Here is a 16021-nt window from a genome sequence, read left to right on the forward strand (position 1 = left end):
CAAGAAAACATGCCAGGGCATTTCTCACAAACACGTGATATCAAAGTGTCACTGCACTCAGCCAGCCTATACGCTTATCTTCTTTATTTCAAAGAGATCTTATCGTTCACTCCTTGTCCCCAGAGCATTGTTAAGTTGCTCAGTAGACTTTAACAATTTTACTTCTCCTTAGACATATTCCAATGGTCAACTACAACGTATTTAAGTTTGCATATGTCACCTGATAAAGTGCTTCTAAAACACATCACTCTTAAGAAGGCCACCATCATTCAAAAGACACATAACTTCAGCTTATTTAATAACAAAATTCAAGAGCAACTAAGTTAATTTTTCTTGTTTTGAAATAGTAAGATTCTTTCACATATTAGATAACAGTGACAGTTTAGTTAGTTAAACCTGCATCAGACTCAACTGCTGCTGCTCCTTGATAGTTTGGTTGGTCATCTCTGTGCCAAACAATGGTCATAAATCAAAATCCAACATCCCACATCTTGGAAAACTACAAGTCTGGATCTGAATGCTCATATTCAAAGCTTTAATTTACAGACAGTTCTCAAAGAGTAATTATGCTTTAAAAAGAGAAATGCTGGAAATTGTTTTCTCTTTACATCAGGTTTCCATCCCAGCTAACATTTTACACCACTAATTTGTTATCCCCAAATGGGTCAATTGATCTGGATTCTGTTCCAAATCATCCATCTTCACTATCTAAGTTTCAGTTCACAATTTCGACTGTTAGTAATATCAAACAGGAAGAAAATTTTATTACCTTTTGAGATGGAGCAGCCAGGTACTAGAAGATAACAAAACTCGCTGACTTCAGTGGGTAGGGCATAGGTTGTCAGAATATTTTTTTTAAGTTAATTTTCAATAGTTTCACTTAAAGATTCTAATATGAATTCTTCATTTAAGTGCTTGGAATTGGCCTAACATCTCAAATCACTGGTCGAGCTTCAATTAACTTCATTCACTTAAGAGAATGCAGTGCCAAAATTGAGTGATTTCTTAAGTCTCTTTCCCTAAAAGTCAAATACTCCTCCTTTCAAACTCTCTCTCTCAGAAACATTCAGAATATTCAAAAGCAAATACAAAGATGACAGAAAACGGTCAGGATCTGCATGCTACAGACTAGCAACAGGAAAAGATGTCGTTAAAAAAACGTACAAGCTCTTTCAACAATTCACTTCAATGTTACGGTATTTTCAGTGTTTGCTCTTTTAACGTATTTATAAGTTCCCTCAAGATATATCCTTACAGCACTGCCCGAAAGAGATATCACTGAAGTTGGGGGGTTTTTTTTCGAATTTATGTATTTAATATCTAAGTTTACACGAGATTAGACACACTTCAGATGAAATCCTCCCAGTAAAGCTTCATATGATAAAATACTTTCATTTCCTTATTTGCACTGCTGCATACCTCCGGTAAAGCATATATGAACAACTAAGAAAAAGTAACTGGGGGGGGAAGAAGTAAAAACCACATACCACCCCAAAAAATCCTAGAAAAATGTTAAAGTAGATTTTATAGAACTGGATTAGGTTTTTTTCCTTTGTTTTTGTTAATGTTAAAGAGCAACCAAAAGGAAAAAAAATGCAATCCCGGTGCTCTCGCCCTACACCCAGTCCTTGCAGCCTGTCCGCTCCCAAAGCTTTCCGACCGAAGCCGTGGATGAAGACGCTACCCGATTACAGAGCGACCCACCGCATCTCTCCCTCCGCAGCCCCGATGCCGCCCGCGGGCGAGGAGCCGAGACGAGCTCGGCGCTGCCGCCCCTCCGGGCACGCCTGGCCCGCTCCACGCGGGGCTACCGTCCATCCCTCCCTCGAGAGCCCACTCACATTTGCAGCATGATTCTGTTCAGGACGACGCCATCCACCAGGTCCATGTAGACGCCGAGGTTGTCCTCGTCCCCGCTCCCCAGGGCCCCGAAGGTTTTCACCTGCCGGGAGGAAGGGCAGTGGGGTTGGGGGGATGGCCCGGCCGCCCCCCGCGTCCCCGCTGGGCCGGGGCCGCCCCGCCGGCAGCCTCCCCGCTCCCCCCGCCCCTGCTCACCCAGGTCACCAAGGGGCTCTGCAGGAAGAGCTCCAGGAGCTCAGAGACGGTCACGTCCATGTCGCCGGAGCCCGGCTGGCGGCGGCGGGAGGCTGTGGGAGCGGGGCCGGCTCACTCAGGAGACAAAGGCGCGGAGCCCATGGCCCGCCGCCCCGCTGCCCGCCGGGCGCTGCCTACAGGGGAAACAATGCGCGGCTCATCGCTCCCCGCCCCCGCGCCGGGGGGAGACGCGGGGCCGCTGGCCGCCGCCGCTGCGGTCCCTCCTCCCGGCAGCAACAGGCTGGTCCTCCCTCGCCGAGCTCGCCCCGCAGCCGCAGGAGGGGCTGCCCGGGCAGAAGCGAGGAGCACCAAGAGAGGAGGACAAACGGGGACAGCCGCTCGTGGCGAACTCCCCCGAGGCCGGGAGCAGAGGCGCGAAGCTTCCGCTGGGCAGCTCCGAGAGGCGGCGCAGCCCCTCAGACCCCCTCCAGCCGCCACCGCGGCGCTACCTGTGGCGGGGCGCGCCCTTGCCCCGGCAATTAGACCCGGGCCGCGGCAGCGCCATGACAGGCACGGCCCGCCGCGAATGAGAGGCGCGGAGAGGTCGGCGCCGGCCAATGGGCAGCGCCCCTGAGCGGCCGCGGGGAAGGGAGGGGCGAGCGGGGGCGGGCCGCGGTGCGAAGCCGGGGCGATCTGCTTGCGGTTTCTCCAGCGCGCGCTGCCCGCCCCGGCTTCGCCCGCCCGTTGCTCCTCCCGGCAGCCCCCGCCCGCGGCCGTCCCGCCTCCGCGGCACCGAGATCCCTCGGCCGAAAGTTTGCGAGAAGGGAGCCGGCGGCGTCCGTCCGCTCCTCTGCGGCCGGCCGTGGCGCGCCGCTGCGGAGGCAGGAGCGGCCCCGCTCCACTCCCCCGCGGCTGCGGCTCGTTCACCCATTTGAACCGAAGGGATTGCGGAGTCCCGCGGCGAGGTTAGCCCGCGACTTGGGCGGCTTTGGGACCGTGCCGTGGGCCGTTATACCTGCGCACCGCCTGCGCCGGTTGCTGGGACCTGCAAGGCGCTGTGCCCTCCTCTGCTGGGGAACGACGCAAGCGCAGAACGCTAACGCGCAGGTTTAAAGTTTCTGCTTTAAAAAGCACGAAACTACCCATAAAGTACTTCAGCAGGCAAGAAGAGCTTTTGTAGGGATGCTTCAAAACATGCAGTATAAACTTTTTCTTGCAGCACAGAAACCTAAACCGGAAAACTTCTGAGGAAAACGAGAGGCACAACCTGTTGTATGCACGTTTGAAATAAAATGCAACAAGGTGCAAATGGCGTTCCTCACCGCTGCTTTCCAAATGTGTGACAGCGTTACAGATGTCCTTGTGGGCTAATGGTGCCGAGATTTATGGTGTGAGCTCTTCGTAGAGGGACGCCGTTTGTTCTGGGCTGGTGCAGCTGCAAGCGCAAGGGGTGCGCGGTGCAGAACCCCGCCCGCGGCACCGCCAGAGCACGGACAGCTGGGGCGGAACAGCCTTGCACCAAGGGTGTGAATTACTTTCCCGCGGGGACAGAATTTATTCTATCTTTAGTTAGGAAAAAAAAAAAAATCCCAGGTAACCTGGGTTTATTTATCCCAGTGTCAGATATTGAGGAAATATAATTTAGTCATAAAGTTGAACCATTGTGTGCATGGTGTTACATAGCGAGGTTTGGTTTTGCTAGGATTCATTGGGTTTTGCTATTTTTCACAGATGTAGTGTTTTCTCTCTGGTATTTATCAGTCTTTGCATCAGCCACTATATCTTGTTTGGTCATACTGAACTCTCAAAATATATTTTGGATCTTACAGAGTCGGGCAAACCGTATCTGAATTTCCTTTTATTATTAACCGCTTAATCTTCCATACATATTTTTGGGAAGGGAGGTGGGTTTATGTGTGTTTGTGTGTCGGCTGAGGGAAGGACATCTGTTGTTTTGCCTGAGGGACCTGAGCAGTTTGTAAGCAATCTATTACTAAATGATAAGACAGCGGTGCTCATTGCAGCAGCCTGTTTGTCCCACTAAAGACTGGGTTTAATTGTTTGCTTCATGAAGATCCTTATTTTAGGCAGCCCTGTACATATAGAGGACCCTGCGTTTTTTGGTAGCATCAGTCACTGATGCATTAGTGAGGTCGGACTTTGTGTTTGCTTCTGACAGACTTTAATAGAGCAGAAAGGGAAGCTCGCCACCATGTCAGAGTAAGAATGCCGGGTCCACCTCCCTCCCTCGGTGCCACTGCAAGGCCCTTGTCCCCAAGTGCCAGCTGAGGGGAAGGTGCCACCGCTGCAGCGCCCGCACTCCCCATGTCTCCATTAGATCACCCTGCTGGGTAACACCGGGATTCCCACTAAAGAAAGCAAGAGTATCCCAAGCCTCGGGCTTCAGATCTGCGTTCAGATGGATCCCAGTATTACATGGGAATGGCCATAAATTGGTGGATGTGCTATTTAAGGCATGCAATTTATTTCTGATCCTCAAAGCTGTAGTCCAAGGAAGGAGAACTCCTGGCCGCTAGGCTGGACCTGGCCCGCGTGACCTGACACTTGTTTACAAGCCAGTACAACTGTTCCTCTCTGAGTTTCTTGAGGGGATGTACCAGGAGAGTACAAATAGTTAAATTAACCCTTTATTGTGTGAGTCATGTAGCCTAAGCGTTTCTGAACCGGGAAAGAAGGAAGTTTTGCAAGGAGACCATCTGTTGTAGTGGGAAGGAGAAACAGGTATGCTTTGGAGTGTAACAGCTCCTGCTCGGGTGTGGAGAGAAAAAGAAGAATGGTTAATAATTTCTCAGCACTTCAGAGGGATGGACTGCTATACTTTAACTTCTCGAAGCCTTGTGATCTCCTGTTGTGTGTAACAGGTTTTATTAAATAAAATTTTAAAGCTATTACTGCAGTACTTACAACAGAGGATAGGTGTGTTAATTAACAGAGTCAAAACAAAAATGTCTTTGAAAAATATATAATCCCCTTCAGAGAAGACAGAATACAAATGCAAGACTGCTTTCCTACTTTTCACAACTTGGATGCAACTCGTTTGTAGGAGTACGCCTCTACAAACTCCTGAAATGAAGCAGCAGTTGCAAGGGGCCGACGGAGGTGTTGCGAGTAGTGAGATGGCTGAAAGGGAGGGCGCGTCACGGAGCACAGTTATAAACCGCCAACTTCTTACCCGGGAAATTTTCCTGGGCATGCTGTTAGGTGCCACACGCTCACACGTTGTTCAAGGGTACTGCGTGTGTCACAGAAAATATTTGGCCGCCTGCAGTAGCGTAGCTGCGGTAGCAGGACGGGAGCGGGGATGGGGACCGGACTGAGGACGCCGCCGCCTTGGCCGCGGGGGCCGGGCGGCCTCTGCCGGTGGCGGCCGGTGGCGCAGGCGGCGCGGCCGGGCCGGGCCGGGCCAGAGGCCGGGGGCGGCTGCGTTTTTGGCTCTGGTGCTGAAAGCAGAACACCACTAGAAAATAGCATTTTTCTCGTTTTGAAAAACAATGCCACTGATGTAGCATGTAAAATATCGGTAAACTCCTTCAGCGCGTGTGACAAGGGGGAATCGAAGCGCTGCGAGGGTCTGCAGCCCTCAGCTGAAGCGCGACGAGCCGAAAGGCTGGGATACACGCTGAGAAGTGCTCACCGTGAGTCTTTTAAAGTCCCCGAATCTGACTGCTCTCTTGAGCCGCCAAGTTCAAGCTGGCCCCCAGGAGCAGTCAGTGCGTGTTGGCAGAAGCCCGCTGACCTGCAGAGGCAGGAGAGCGGGCTGGCCCCGGCGTCCTGCCAAGTCCGATCTCGGGCTCACAGTGCAGGCCGCCGGGAGGTCAGGCTGCCCGCCTTGTGCAAAACACGGACCCTGGCTATTAGGGTCTGCCGGGTTTTTTCTCCTCAGTAATTCCGTGTCATACCTGTCAGCCCCACCTAGGTGTTTGCTGCTTCCTCTATGTTCCCTCCACACCATGACTTAGCATTTATAATATGAACACTTTTATATACCTGCCTTGTGTTTCACCAAAGATGGAGCTTGTAAAACCTCATCCACCTACTACACGTCAAGTTCTCATTTCTGGTGGTACCTGAAGCTGCTGCCTTCACACAGCAAACAAAATAAAATAAATGCCGGTGAATATGCCCAAGAAAATAAAATAAATGCTTGTAAATATATCCAGGAAAGTTCAGATCCATGCAATTGCATTTGGAAATCATACTTCTTACAGTAAAGAAATGACGAAAAATTGCAGTACTTCATTTTAATGTGATTTGCAACAACTTTTTTTTCATACCATTTGCACACGGTCAGCTTTTAACTAAAAACATAATCATCAAAGAAGCAAGAAACACCAGAACCACGATTTAAAACGCATACAAAGGTACAAGCAGCTCAAGACACCAGGATGTTTAATGCCTCCCTTATCATTTCTAAAGCACTCTTCACAGCCACAAAGCACTCGACTCTCAGCAACACAGACCACAGAAGGAAATTTCTAAGCTCAAGCATTTCCAAATGTTCCTTCAGGCTGACTGTAAATGGCATGATTCACCTCCCTCAGACTGTCCCCTAGCAACGATTACAACCATCAACAAAGCTCCTCCATTCATCTGCTGTCTGAAGTGTAAGTTGCTGAGGGATGGGAAGAACAGAATTCGTGAGGGTACAATACAAGAGTTAAACTCATGGTAATCAGGAAAGGGCTTTTTCTCCTCCTTTGCTTGGGACTGTCGTTAAGCAGCTTTCTTGTAAATATGACTCTACTGTTCATCAACCAACTTCTCGGCTACGAAGCAAGTTTACTTTAAATAGACTCTGGAGCTGTAAACAATGGGTGCCAGGAAAAAAAGGTGGCCAGAAGATAGCTTTGCTCCTCACAATACCCAATTCTGAAAAGCTGTTTTCAATATTGTTCATTTTGTTAGGACAAAGGTGGTAAAGAAACGGCGTTAGAGAAATTTGAATGAAAATAAAAAGAAACAAAATGATACGTGCTACCAAAACACAAACAAAACCCCAGAAGTATTTGCTTATGTGTCTTAGATCCGTCTGAATGCGGGGGGGGGGGGGGGGGGGGGGAGGAAATGATGGTGATTTACAGTCTCTGTAGCTGGTATCTGAAAGAAAACATTCAGAGAGAAACTCCTAGAAAACCTAGCTTTAACCTTTGATACAGGGTGGGATGTTAATTCAGTGCTGAAATTTAAGCCAGCTGATGAGATTAACATAATACAGAATCTAAAATACAAGGAGAGTCTGGGCAGAATATCTCATAAACATCTCGGTCCATAGAAAATAAAGACAGAGTCAAATACACGAGGCAAACAATAAAGTTAATACTGAGCAAAAGATATGGGGAGAAGATGAAGGGGCAGCAGTGGTTTATGGCTCTTTGCATGAACTTGAAAGCAAGGGAGGAGTACTCGCATCCCAGGCAAACACAAGAACCATGGCATAACCTCCTTGACTTGAACCCTTCAGAGAAGCAACGAGAGCCACAGCAGCGGAGGAATGCGCATGACCCTGAAAGAAAAGAGAACAAATTCATTTAAATTAGAGTCATAAGCTAAAGAGGTGCTAGGAACAAAGGCTGGTCGTGGTGATCTAAAGCGGTGAGCTCGGGTGGAGTGTGGGAATTACATGTCGAGCAAATTGGGAAAGATGTCATTTGAAGCAGCAGCAGAGAGGGGAAGGTGTCTTGTAGGTTTAAATCTCATGGGCTTGGCTCACTCTTACAAGTGAGATTATTTTTCAATTACAGATGCTTGAGATAATTGTTATGTGCATTATAACAGCAGTGTTTCACAGATGTTGTAGTAACTGTAAACTCACTGTAGACCATAAAAGGACTCTACTTTGGTGACGCTACTGTGCAAAAGCCATTCTCTTCCTTGGCTATACGCACCTCCTGCCTGTCCTCGTATTCTGAAGACAGACGTGTAGGCAGATTATCTATCAACATAACTCAGTTCTCTCACTATTTGATGTAGTAGTAGCTGGGGTGTCCAAAAAACACATGATCAGACACATGTGGTGGTGATTGTATTCACTACACTGTACACACTGTCGTATCTGATCTACATCAGCCACCTAGCCATACTTTGCTAATGTTTTACAAAGGTCAGTAGGATACTGCAAGCTGCCAGACACATTTTGATATTAGCAGCACCCTAAAACAGCCATAGCGTATTGTTACTGCAGTAGAGGAAGCCTGGATGCTCAGGGAGAAAGGGCTAAACCAGGTGGTGATGTGAATGGTTTAGATATCGACATCACACGTCTAGCTTGCAAAGTTTCTCTAATTGCCAGGTATGGCTCTGGAGAAGGAGAGGCAAGCTGAAGCTTGCTTTTACATTTGAGGCAGGTAACTGTAAGGACTCCCCAAAGGTGCCAGTGAACTACAAATTCTGATCTTGTGGAGTGAGGTGCTTTGCTGTTCTGGTGAGCAGTTTTGTGCCCGCAGTTATAACATGCTGAATGTGGCATCTCTGGGGTGTCTTGGTCCATCTCAAAAGGCAGAAGAACAATACAGTTATTAGCTGTCAAAAATAAAGATATTCGCCCAGTGACTTGGGTAGAACTCGACCCAAGTTGTGCTCAGGGATGAGTGGCTGAAATGCGTTCCCCATAAAGCCGTCAGGCACTTCACCTGGCACCCAGTGCTGCCAGGTTATGAGGTAGGAACGTGTTTTTCCCTGGGGTTACAATCGTGCATCCTTACATTAGCAACAGGCTGCAAAAGACAGCTCATAGCTCCAAACAAAGTACACAACTACCACAGCCATCTCCTTCAGGTATCACATCACATATGATGTAGCTACAGTCACACATTTCTCAGCTAAAGAGTTGTCAAGGTAGATTTGCATACAAACATGCCATGCAAATGTAGCTCTTCCTTACTACAAAATTAACATGAATTAGACACCATTCAATTGGGAAAATTAAACATACTAAAAGTGTGGAATTCAGATCCTAGAGGCTTGAGTCTACCTTAGGTCACTGGTGTCATGCACTTCACTCTACAGGGAGGTCTTCTTTTGAATGTCCAAATATAGAAAGTTCATCTTATTCACCCAAGCGAGCAAGAGGAAAGTCCGAAGGTCAGCTAGTTGTGTACTTGAGAGGTTCCACCTGTTGTCCTGTCCTGTTCAGAACAGTGAACAGTGAGGACTCTGGTTATTCTCACTCTGCTGTGCAGACATCTGTATGGCCCTGATGGACAACTGTATCAAAAAATAAATCCCACAACACAACTGGTCTAACAAAATGCATGCATCTCCATATTGGTTCCAAAGGAACACATGCTCTAAAGATGAAATACTGCCTATATATTCTGATAAAGATACTGCTAGCTGTATAAATACTAAAAAAATTTGAAAGGTGCTTTATAAAGAGCACAGACATAAAAAACTTCTCCAGACAGACAAACACACATTATTATTAGCTTTGGTATGTAGTTCTCCTGCCCATGAAAACCAAACACGTACATTCCCCTTGTTTCTTGCTGCAGGTAATCTAGACCTTGAAGAGATAGAAAATTTATTTCCATTTTGAGGCTAAACTCAAACATACTAAAAGCTGTGCTCTGTGGTTGGGTTTAACCAGCAGTTATTTCTTCAATAAGAATTGCAGCTTCCAGCTCTCCTGGCTAATCTACAAAATCCCGACTGATGGCAGCAGAGGAAGTCACTTCTGGTTTGGGGGAATCATGGAGGTGGGGGAGCCATGGCGAGGAGACAAGCTTTTTTTCAGGGTAAGATGATCTAACTTAACACCATTTTCAGACATGTAAAAGTGGCAGCAGATTGGAAATATAGGGGTTTTTAAAGTGTCTCCCAACCGTTCACTGTTGTTAGCATAGACTCCTGTGAATCAGTTCATCAGGAGCTGCTTCCAGGTACCTCCACATCCTTCATCGCAATGTTGATCAGATCTTGCTGAATAGCGAGATTAACAAATTGCATCATAGCTTCCATCGGGGATCCTTGACCACTCAACACCCATTCAGTCACAGAGCGAAGGTACAGTTGTACCGTCTCTGGCCTCACCAGGAAAAGCCTGTACTGCACTCTCCAACCCAACAGCATCAGCCTCCCATCTGAGTGCCACAGCTGTCCAACGGCCACTTCTCATCAGCAGGTTTAAAATAAGCCTTACTGAGGTAAGCACGCTTTAAAATCAAATTTCCAAGATTTCAGCCACTAAAGCATACATCTGAAGCACAAGAGAAAAGACTAGCCTTGTCTGAAAACATGAGCATAATGTAAGGGCTCTGGTGTGCACATACTTCCAGAAGCAATGCTAACCAACACACGACCACTGAATGCTTCTGAACCCTTTTAGGTGAGCAGTCCACATACAGTATCTTTATGCATGTAATTTAAAGTTGCTTACAAATGGAGTACCAAAATCAATGTTATTCAGCCCAAATCATCCCCAGTCTGTATTACAGATGCACATTTTGTAGGCATAAATCCACCCTATACCAAATAATTTCCAGGTCTCAAACCAAACCACAAACAGTTGTTCACATGGAGCCATCGCAGAGAAGTTCCGAGACAGACGGATGCCTTTCACCTCCAGGAGATGCAACAGTGCACAGCGAGGCTACCAGCATGGGTCTGAAATCTCTGAAAATCAGTAGCTATTTCAATCATTTGCTAGTAGCATTCTACCTTTTTTTTTTTTAAATATTATCTACTGGCTTATATATTATTTTTGCATTGTTCATAAATATAATTGGCATACAGAAGACAACATCTCCCCCCTTCCTTTTTAAGATTGCTTTTCCAGCAGTCCACAGGGTTTCATTTCAGCTTTGAAGTTTTATTAATTTTAATTTATATAAAAACCCCACAAGATTTACAGGCTCCAATGACTGTGATTGCAACTAGAGCAACGTTAAATTGAGATACAAACTCACCAGATAGCCAGCCTCCTACAGAAACATAGTAAGTTACACCTCCCTCGCATGAATAACAGTCTTAAATTGTGGCTGTGGTTGAAGGCAAGCATTACGAATCCTTCCACAGAAGGTTTTGCTGTACCTGCAGCACACCCACATGCCCAGCCTCCTTTCTGGACTAAACTATAACTGTATATACCTTCATTTCTTCTGCATTCCAAAAAGAGAAAGCAGTATGAGCAGGTGGAGAACATGCAAAGGGACAACTTATCTTGAAAAACTTCAGTTGTTGGCAACTTCTTTTCTTTGAGTGCTTGCCCACTTCTACACTTACGCTGCAGGTGAGTCCAAGCAGTAACCCATCTGGTCTCTACTTTCACAACTTCCCTGGAATGGGTCTCGATATCCTTAAGGCAGGGGAGCTGCAGTACTGCTGCACAGACAACATTGCTCCAGGATACCTCCGCAGCTGTAAAACGGTTGATAAAGGCAAGGCTGAACTTCTGTGGCCACTCTACGGATGCTAGGGAACCTAATTTAGCAAGGCACCCAATGCAACTCGTGCTGCAAGGCAGCTAATTCCTTAATGGAGCCACAGCAGCAATATGAGAATGATTAATTAATTAACTGATAACAGTCTGTTTCTGAAATTTGCAGAGATGTAGAAACACAGCCAAAACCCATCTGAACAGGTTCATCCTTGGCTGGCATGTTAAAAGGATTGGGCCTACTTGATTCCATGAGAACATGCTGTCTCCCCTGGGTGGGCTATGAGAGATGGATGAACAGTCTGATCTCATTTTAGAGGCAACTTACTGTTAGATGCACCAGCTTTCAGATCCTTCCACCCTCATGATGTAGGAGATCTGTTTTTCAGTGACGTGCACTGTTACCTGACTGCAACCGCCCTTCTGCGTACAGTGGAAGAAAATCTGGAAATATTCCAGATTACCTGGAATTACTTTCATTAGTGTAAGGGTGTGCTTCCTCGGAGGATCAGATACTCTGTGTACTTTTGCCTGGTATCCCTGGCAAACCCAGGCTCAAAGCTGGGAAGGGTACCTCAGAGTAACCAGCATCGAGTCTTTCAACCACTGAAGGAATATAGGGGCCCATACTGATGATTCAAGCACGTTGTATCTTGCCTGTACCATACTTAAGAATTTACCCTGTAAACTGTACTTAAGGATACAGTTAAAATGCAATTAAAGGTGACTGAGCCATGTTTAAAACAATATACACGCAGCTGTCTTGGGATGCAGACAAATGGTATTAAAACTAAGAATAAAAAACCCCCATCACCCAGAGACAGATCTAGAATGGAACACTGTTTTGCAACATAATTTTTTCCACCTCTTAACTCATACCCACTTCTTTTTTTATACTCATCACTTCTCACAATCCCACTATATCCTTTTTTTTCTGAAATATATTTCAAGATTTCCATGAATACAACAGTGAAAGTCAGTGGGCAAGAGCATACCCACCACTGTCCCCAACTCACCTACTTCCTGACTACTTCCAACTTCCACGAATATATCATCTAAGCATAGACATGTCCTGTCTGGCCACAAGCATTAGATAATTTGGAAGACAACTAACCATCTAACTAAAAGTTAGACAGCATTATAAGACATACAGCTTACTATTTTACCAGTCCTACAGAGCTTCATAAAAATATAAAAGTTCAAAAATATTCCTACTTCCATTGTTATTTTGACCAAACCCAGTAACTTAAGGATAGTGTTTCTGCTGTTGAACATAACGCTTCAAGTGCTGAAAGTCCAAAATCCAAGATTCCTACAAGTATTCTGAAAGTATCTGAAAGTTTAGAAGATTGTAGCATCAAACATCACAAGATCAAGCATTCAATAGCCGAAGGAACACAAAACACATTAACAAAAAATGTTCCTTCAACCAAATCTGAAGAATGGCTTCCTGAGATAGAGCCTGGAGGACATGAAGATGACTATATAGATAAATTCTGAGAGCTTTATGCTGAAGGAAAGTTTGACAGATTGGGAAGGATTTAAATTCAGGCTAATTAAGAAAACCTGCAAAATTACAGATTTCCTTGTCACAATGTCTGCTCTGACACCAAAGTTGCAAAAATCAGGTTTCAGACAGGTTGTTGAGACAGCATGGAGACTTTCACACTGCTGCAGCAGCAGATGGTATCTAATCTTGTAGTGACCAAGTGCTCAACTCTTGCCCTCTCTGTAAAATTTAATGCCGAGAACTGCCCTGTCACAGATGTTTCAAACACCTTATAAAAACTCAACCTTGGAAAGTGATTTCAAATAAACTTGTTGAGGAAATATGGCTAACTATTTTTCCCTAATGAACACTCTTACGTAAATATGAAATTACTAATATGTATTAATAAAGTCCAAGCACAAAAGCTTTGAGTCTTGCAGTCAGCACAGAATCTGCCATGCAATGCACAATTTTTAGAAAGTGCTAATCTACACTTGGGTGTGATCACATATGATCCAGCCTCAGATTTTCATTTCTCTTATTTCTATTTGTATGTGATACATTAATAACATCACGATTGTTGCAACATTGGTGCAAAAGGAAATCAACTCTTGAAAATATATGTAAGAAACGGTCTCTTGTTTGCAAAGGAACTGAATAAACTCCCCTTCACAGGAAGCACTGCTGCGCAATCAAAGCCATCTTCTGTAAAAGCAGTAAGGAAGCAGGATATAGCATTTAGTTTCAGATTAATAACTAATATTATTTAGTTTTTTGGGAAAAGGGGAAAGAATGTAGTCATTGAGTTAGACTCAAAGTTTAATTGCTGTTTTTCAATTGAGTATTAGAATAAATTTCAAAAGATGGTATCCTTGTAAAGAGTTTATTCTACAACCATCTTTGATTCACTAAAACTGGTATTCCAAAGGGAATCACAGGTTTTAAAAAAAATACCACTAATGCCATTTTCCTTCAGCTTTAATTATTTCTTTTTTATTTTTGTAAGTCAAATGAGTCAATATATTGGTATTCCTAAATCATCCATCTTGCATTTTGATGAGTTAGTCTACCATCATTGTTCTGAGTTATGAAATTTCAAAGTCTCTTTGGAATACTAATTTCATATTTATAGGTTTCAATTTTTTTATTCCATCCTATTTCCCTGAATTTTTTCTTGACAGTTGCTGATGTAAAATTTAATATAAAATATTTAGTCACAAAATAGTATTGCTTTTATGCACACTGTGGTAAGATTTTTTTTTTTCCAATAAAAACTATACCATCTTCCATAAAATCCTGAACATATTAAGAACTGTGATGCAGAACAAAATTACACAGGGTGAAACAGGTACCAGCACAACAGTGAGATTATATTACATCAAAAAATTTTAATGGTCCCAAATATATACTCAACAACTAAGCATACACTCAGGGGGGCAAAAAAAAAAAATTATGACACAAAAGTGACCACATCTAGAATTCCACTCAATCTTTAATCAAGAAGGGACAAACAAATCCCCCACCTCCAAAAAAAATATCTGCAGTTTAAAGGGCAAAGGGAACAGATTAAAAAAAAAAAAGAAAAAAGAGGAAACTTTATATTCGGCCTTCCTCCGTAGAGGTTTTTAAAACCTGTTGTAGCTCGACTAAAATGTTCAGAATGTACGATTTCAAAGGCAGGTCTCTTTTATACAAAGAAACTGCTGGCATTCTTAACTAGTGAAGAATTATGGCAAAAAACGCCTTTTCTTCAGAAGTCTCATACATGGTCCAAGAAAGCATATTCTGATTGTAGCAACTGACCAGCCAATCCAGAGTTCCACTAACAAAACTCCTGCCCTGTTGGCTTGTTTTTGTTGTTTGTTTTTTTTATTTGTTTTCCATTTCCTTCCCTGAGAAAAGGGCAATGTGTGGTCCAAGCTGGAGAGCTCAAAGGCGTTAAGTCTTTCCCCTAAACGAAGTATTTCCCCTTCTTCTGCTCCTTTGAATTGGCACTTGATTGGCAGAAATCCGTTTGTATAGGTGGATCTGTGTCACACACAGTAATTCACAAAAGATTGCTGCTTTGCTGTGGGGTTTGTTTTGTTTTTGGAAAAAATATCCTTCCCCCAACTGGTAATGTTCTTCAGCAGTTGCCATTATGATGACTCAAGCTTTGCTTTCTTTGACAAAGGTAAAGTTTCCTCTTTATCTTCATCTTCATCATCCTCTTCATCGTCATCAGGATAATCTACAAGCCCAACAAGGCCTCCCTACAAAGACAGACATAATTACTATAATTAAGAAAATGTTTGCACATTGATACTTCACGTTTGTATTGGAAAATGATGTTTGCACAGAACATTGCTATAAGCATACTGATTTATGAAGTTTTGAATAAAATGAAGCAGAACAAAAAGACATCCTTCAGTAGGAATGAAAATGACATTGTCTGGAAAATGTTTAAATTAATAAATCCAAATGGAGTTTTACCTATCCAACTGGAGAGAAAATACTTCCAGCTGAAATTTAAGAAAATCCAAAAATCTACTTAGTTTTGCTAAGTGTCACTACAGCTCTAAGATGCAAATTTTTTTTTACCGAGCATAGCTGCAGCAACGAGCAATCTGGAAGCACTTCGGAAACAAATACAGAATATCCTTCAATCTGAATTTTTGAGTTACGATACTTTTAGAACACAGTCTGTCTTTGCAAAAGCTAGTTTAAATGTGTAGTAACTTGAAGAATTTTTTGAATAATATAACTGAGCGAGGTGTACAGGTTACAAAATTTAAACAACTTGGCAGCTGAAAATGAAAGCATATCTAGTAATATTAAAAGCTCCCTTATATTGCAATTAACCACAAATTTTAAGATTAAACAGCTCTGGACCTATAAAGAAGCAGCATGAACTTCTAAAACGCCCTCTAACTACACTATGTTGCAATTTCTGAAGCTTAACCAGCGTTTGACTACACTGACAGTTACTGGTACTTTACTCAAGATTGTATTACTTATTCAGGTGTCTAACGACAGACATCCAAACCAGAAAATTTCAACCAACTGTATACCAAAATATAACTTAATAAACAATTACACACATTCTGTACAGTCACATTCAACAT

General features: G+C 44.0%; 2 protein-coding genes across 7 annotated transcripts in view; both read right to left on the bottom strand.

Annotated features, from left to right (window-relative positions):
- The window catches only part of CCDC88C (coiled-coil domain containing 88C), a 94590-nt gene extending 91983 nt beyond the window's left edge, over positions 1-2607 (bottom strand). For 3 of the 5 annotated variants that reach the window (XM_054826631.1, XM_054826634.1, XM_054826633.1), the window contains exons 1-2: positions 2056-2582; positions 1842-1942 (exon numbers count right to left, since the gene is read on the bottom strand). In XM_054826631.1, the coding sequence (XP_054682606.1) occupies positions 1842-1942; positions 2056-2115 (161 nt within the window). In that variant the 5' untranslated portion in view covers positions 2116-2582. Of the gene's footprint in view, positions 1-1841; positions 1943-2055 lie in introns of all 5 variants that reach the window. The other 2 variants (XM_054826632.1, XM_054826630.1) reach the window with 2 other exon arrangements.
- Positions 2608-14288: 11681 nt separating this feature from the next.
- PPP4R3A (protein phosphatase 4 regulatory subunit 3A) overlaps positions 14289-16021 on the bottom strand; it is a 44311-nt gene continuing 42578 nt past the window's right edge. For both annotated transcript variants that reach the window (XM_054826724.1, XM_054826725.1), the window contains exon 15: positions 14289-15169. In XM_054826724.1, the coding sequence (XP_054682699.1) occupies positions 15056-15169 (114 nt within the window). In that variant the 3' untranslated portion in view covers positions 14289-15055. The remainder of the gene's footprint in view (positions 15170-16021) is intronic.

Source organism: Grus americana, chromosome 5 (genome assembly GCF_028858705.1).
Source record: "Grus americana isolate bGruAme1 chromosome 5, bGruAme1.mat, whole genome shotgun sequence".
NCBI classification, from domain to species: domain Eukaryota; kingdom Metazoa; phylum Chordata; class Aves; order Gruiformes; family Gruidae; genus Grus; species Grus americana.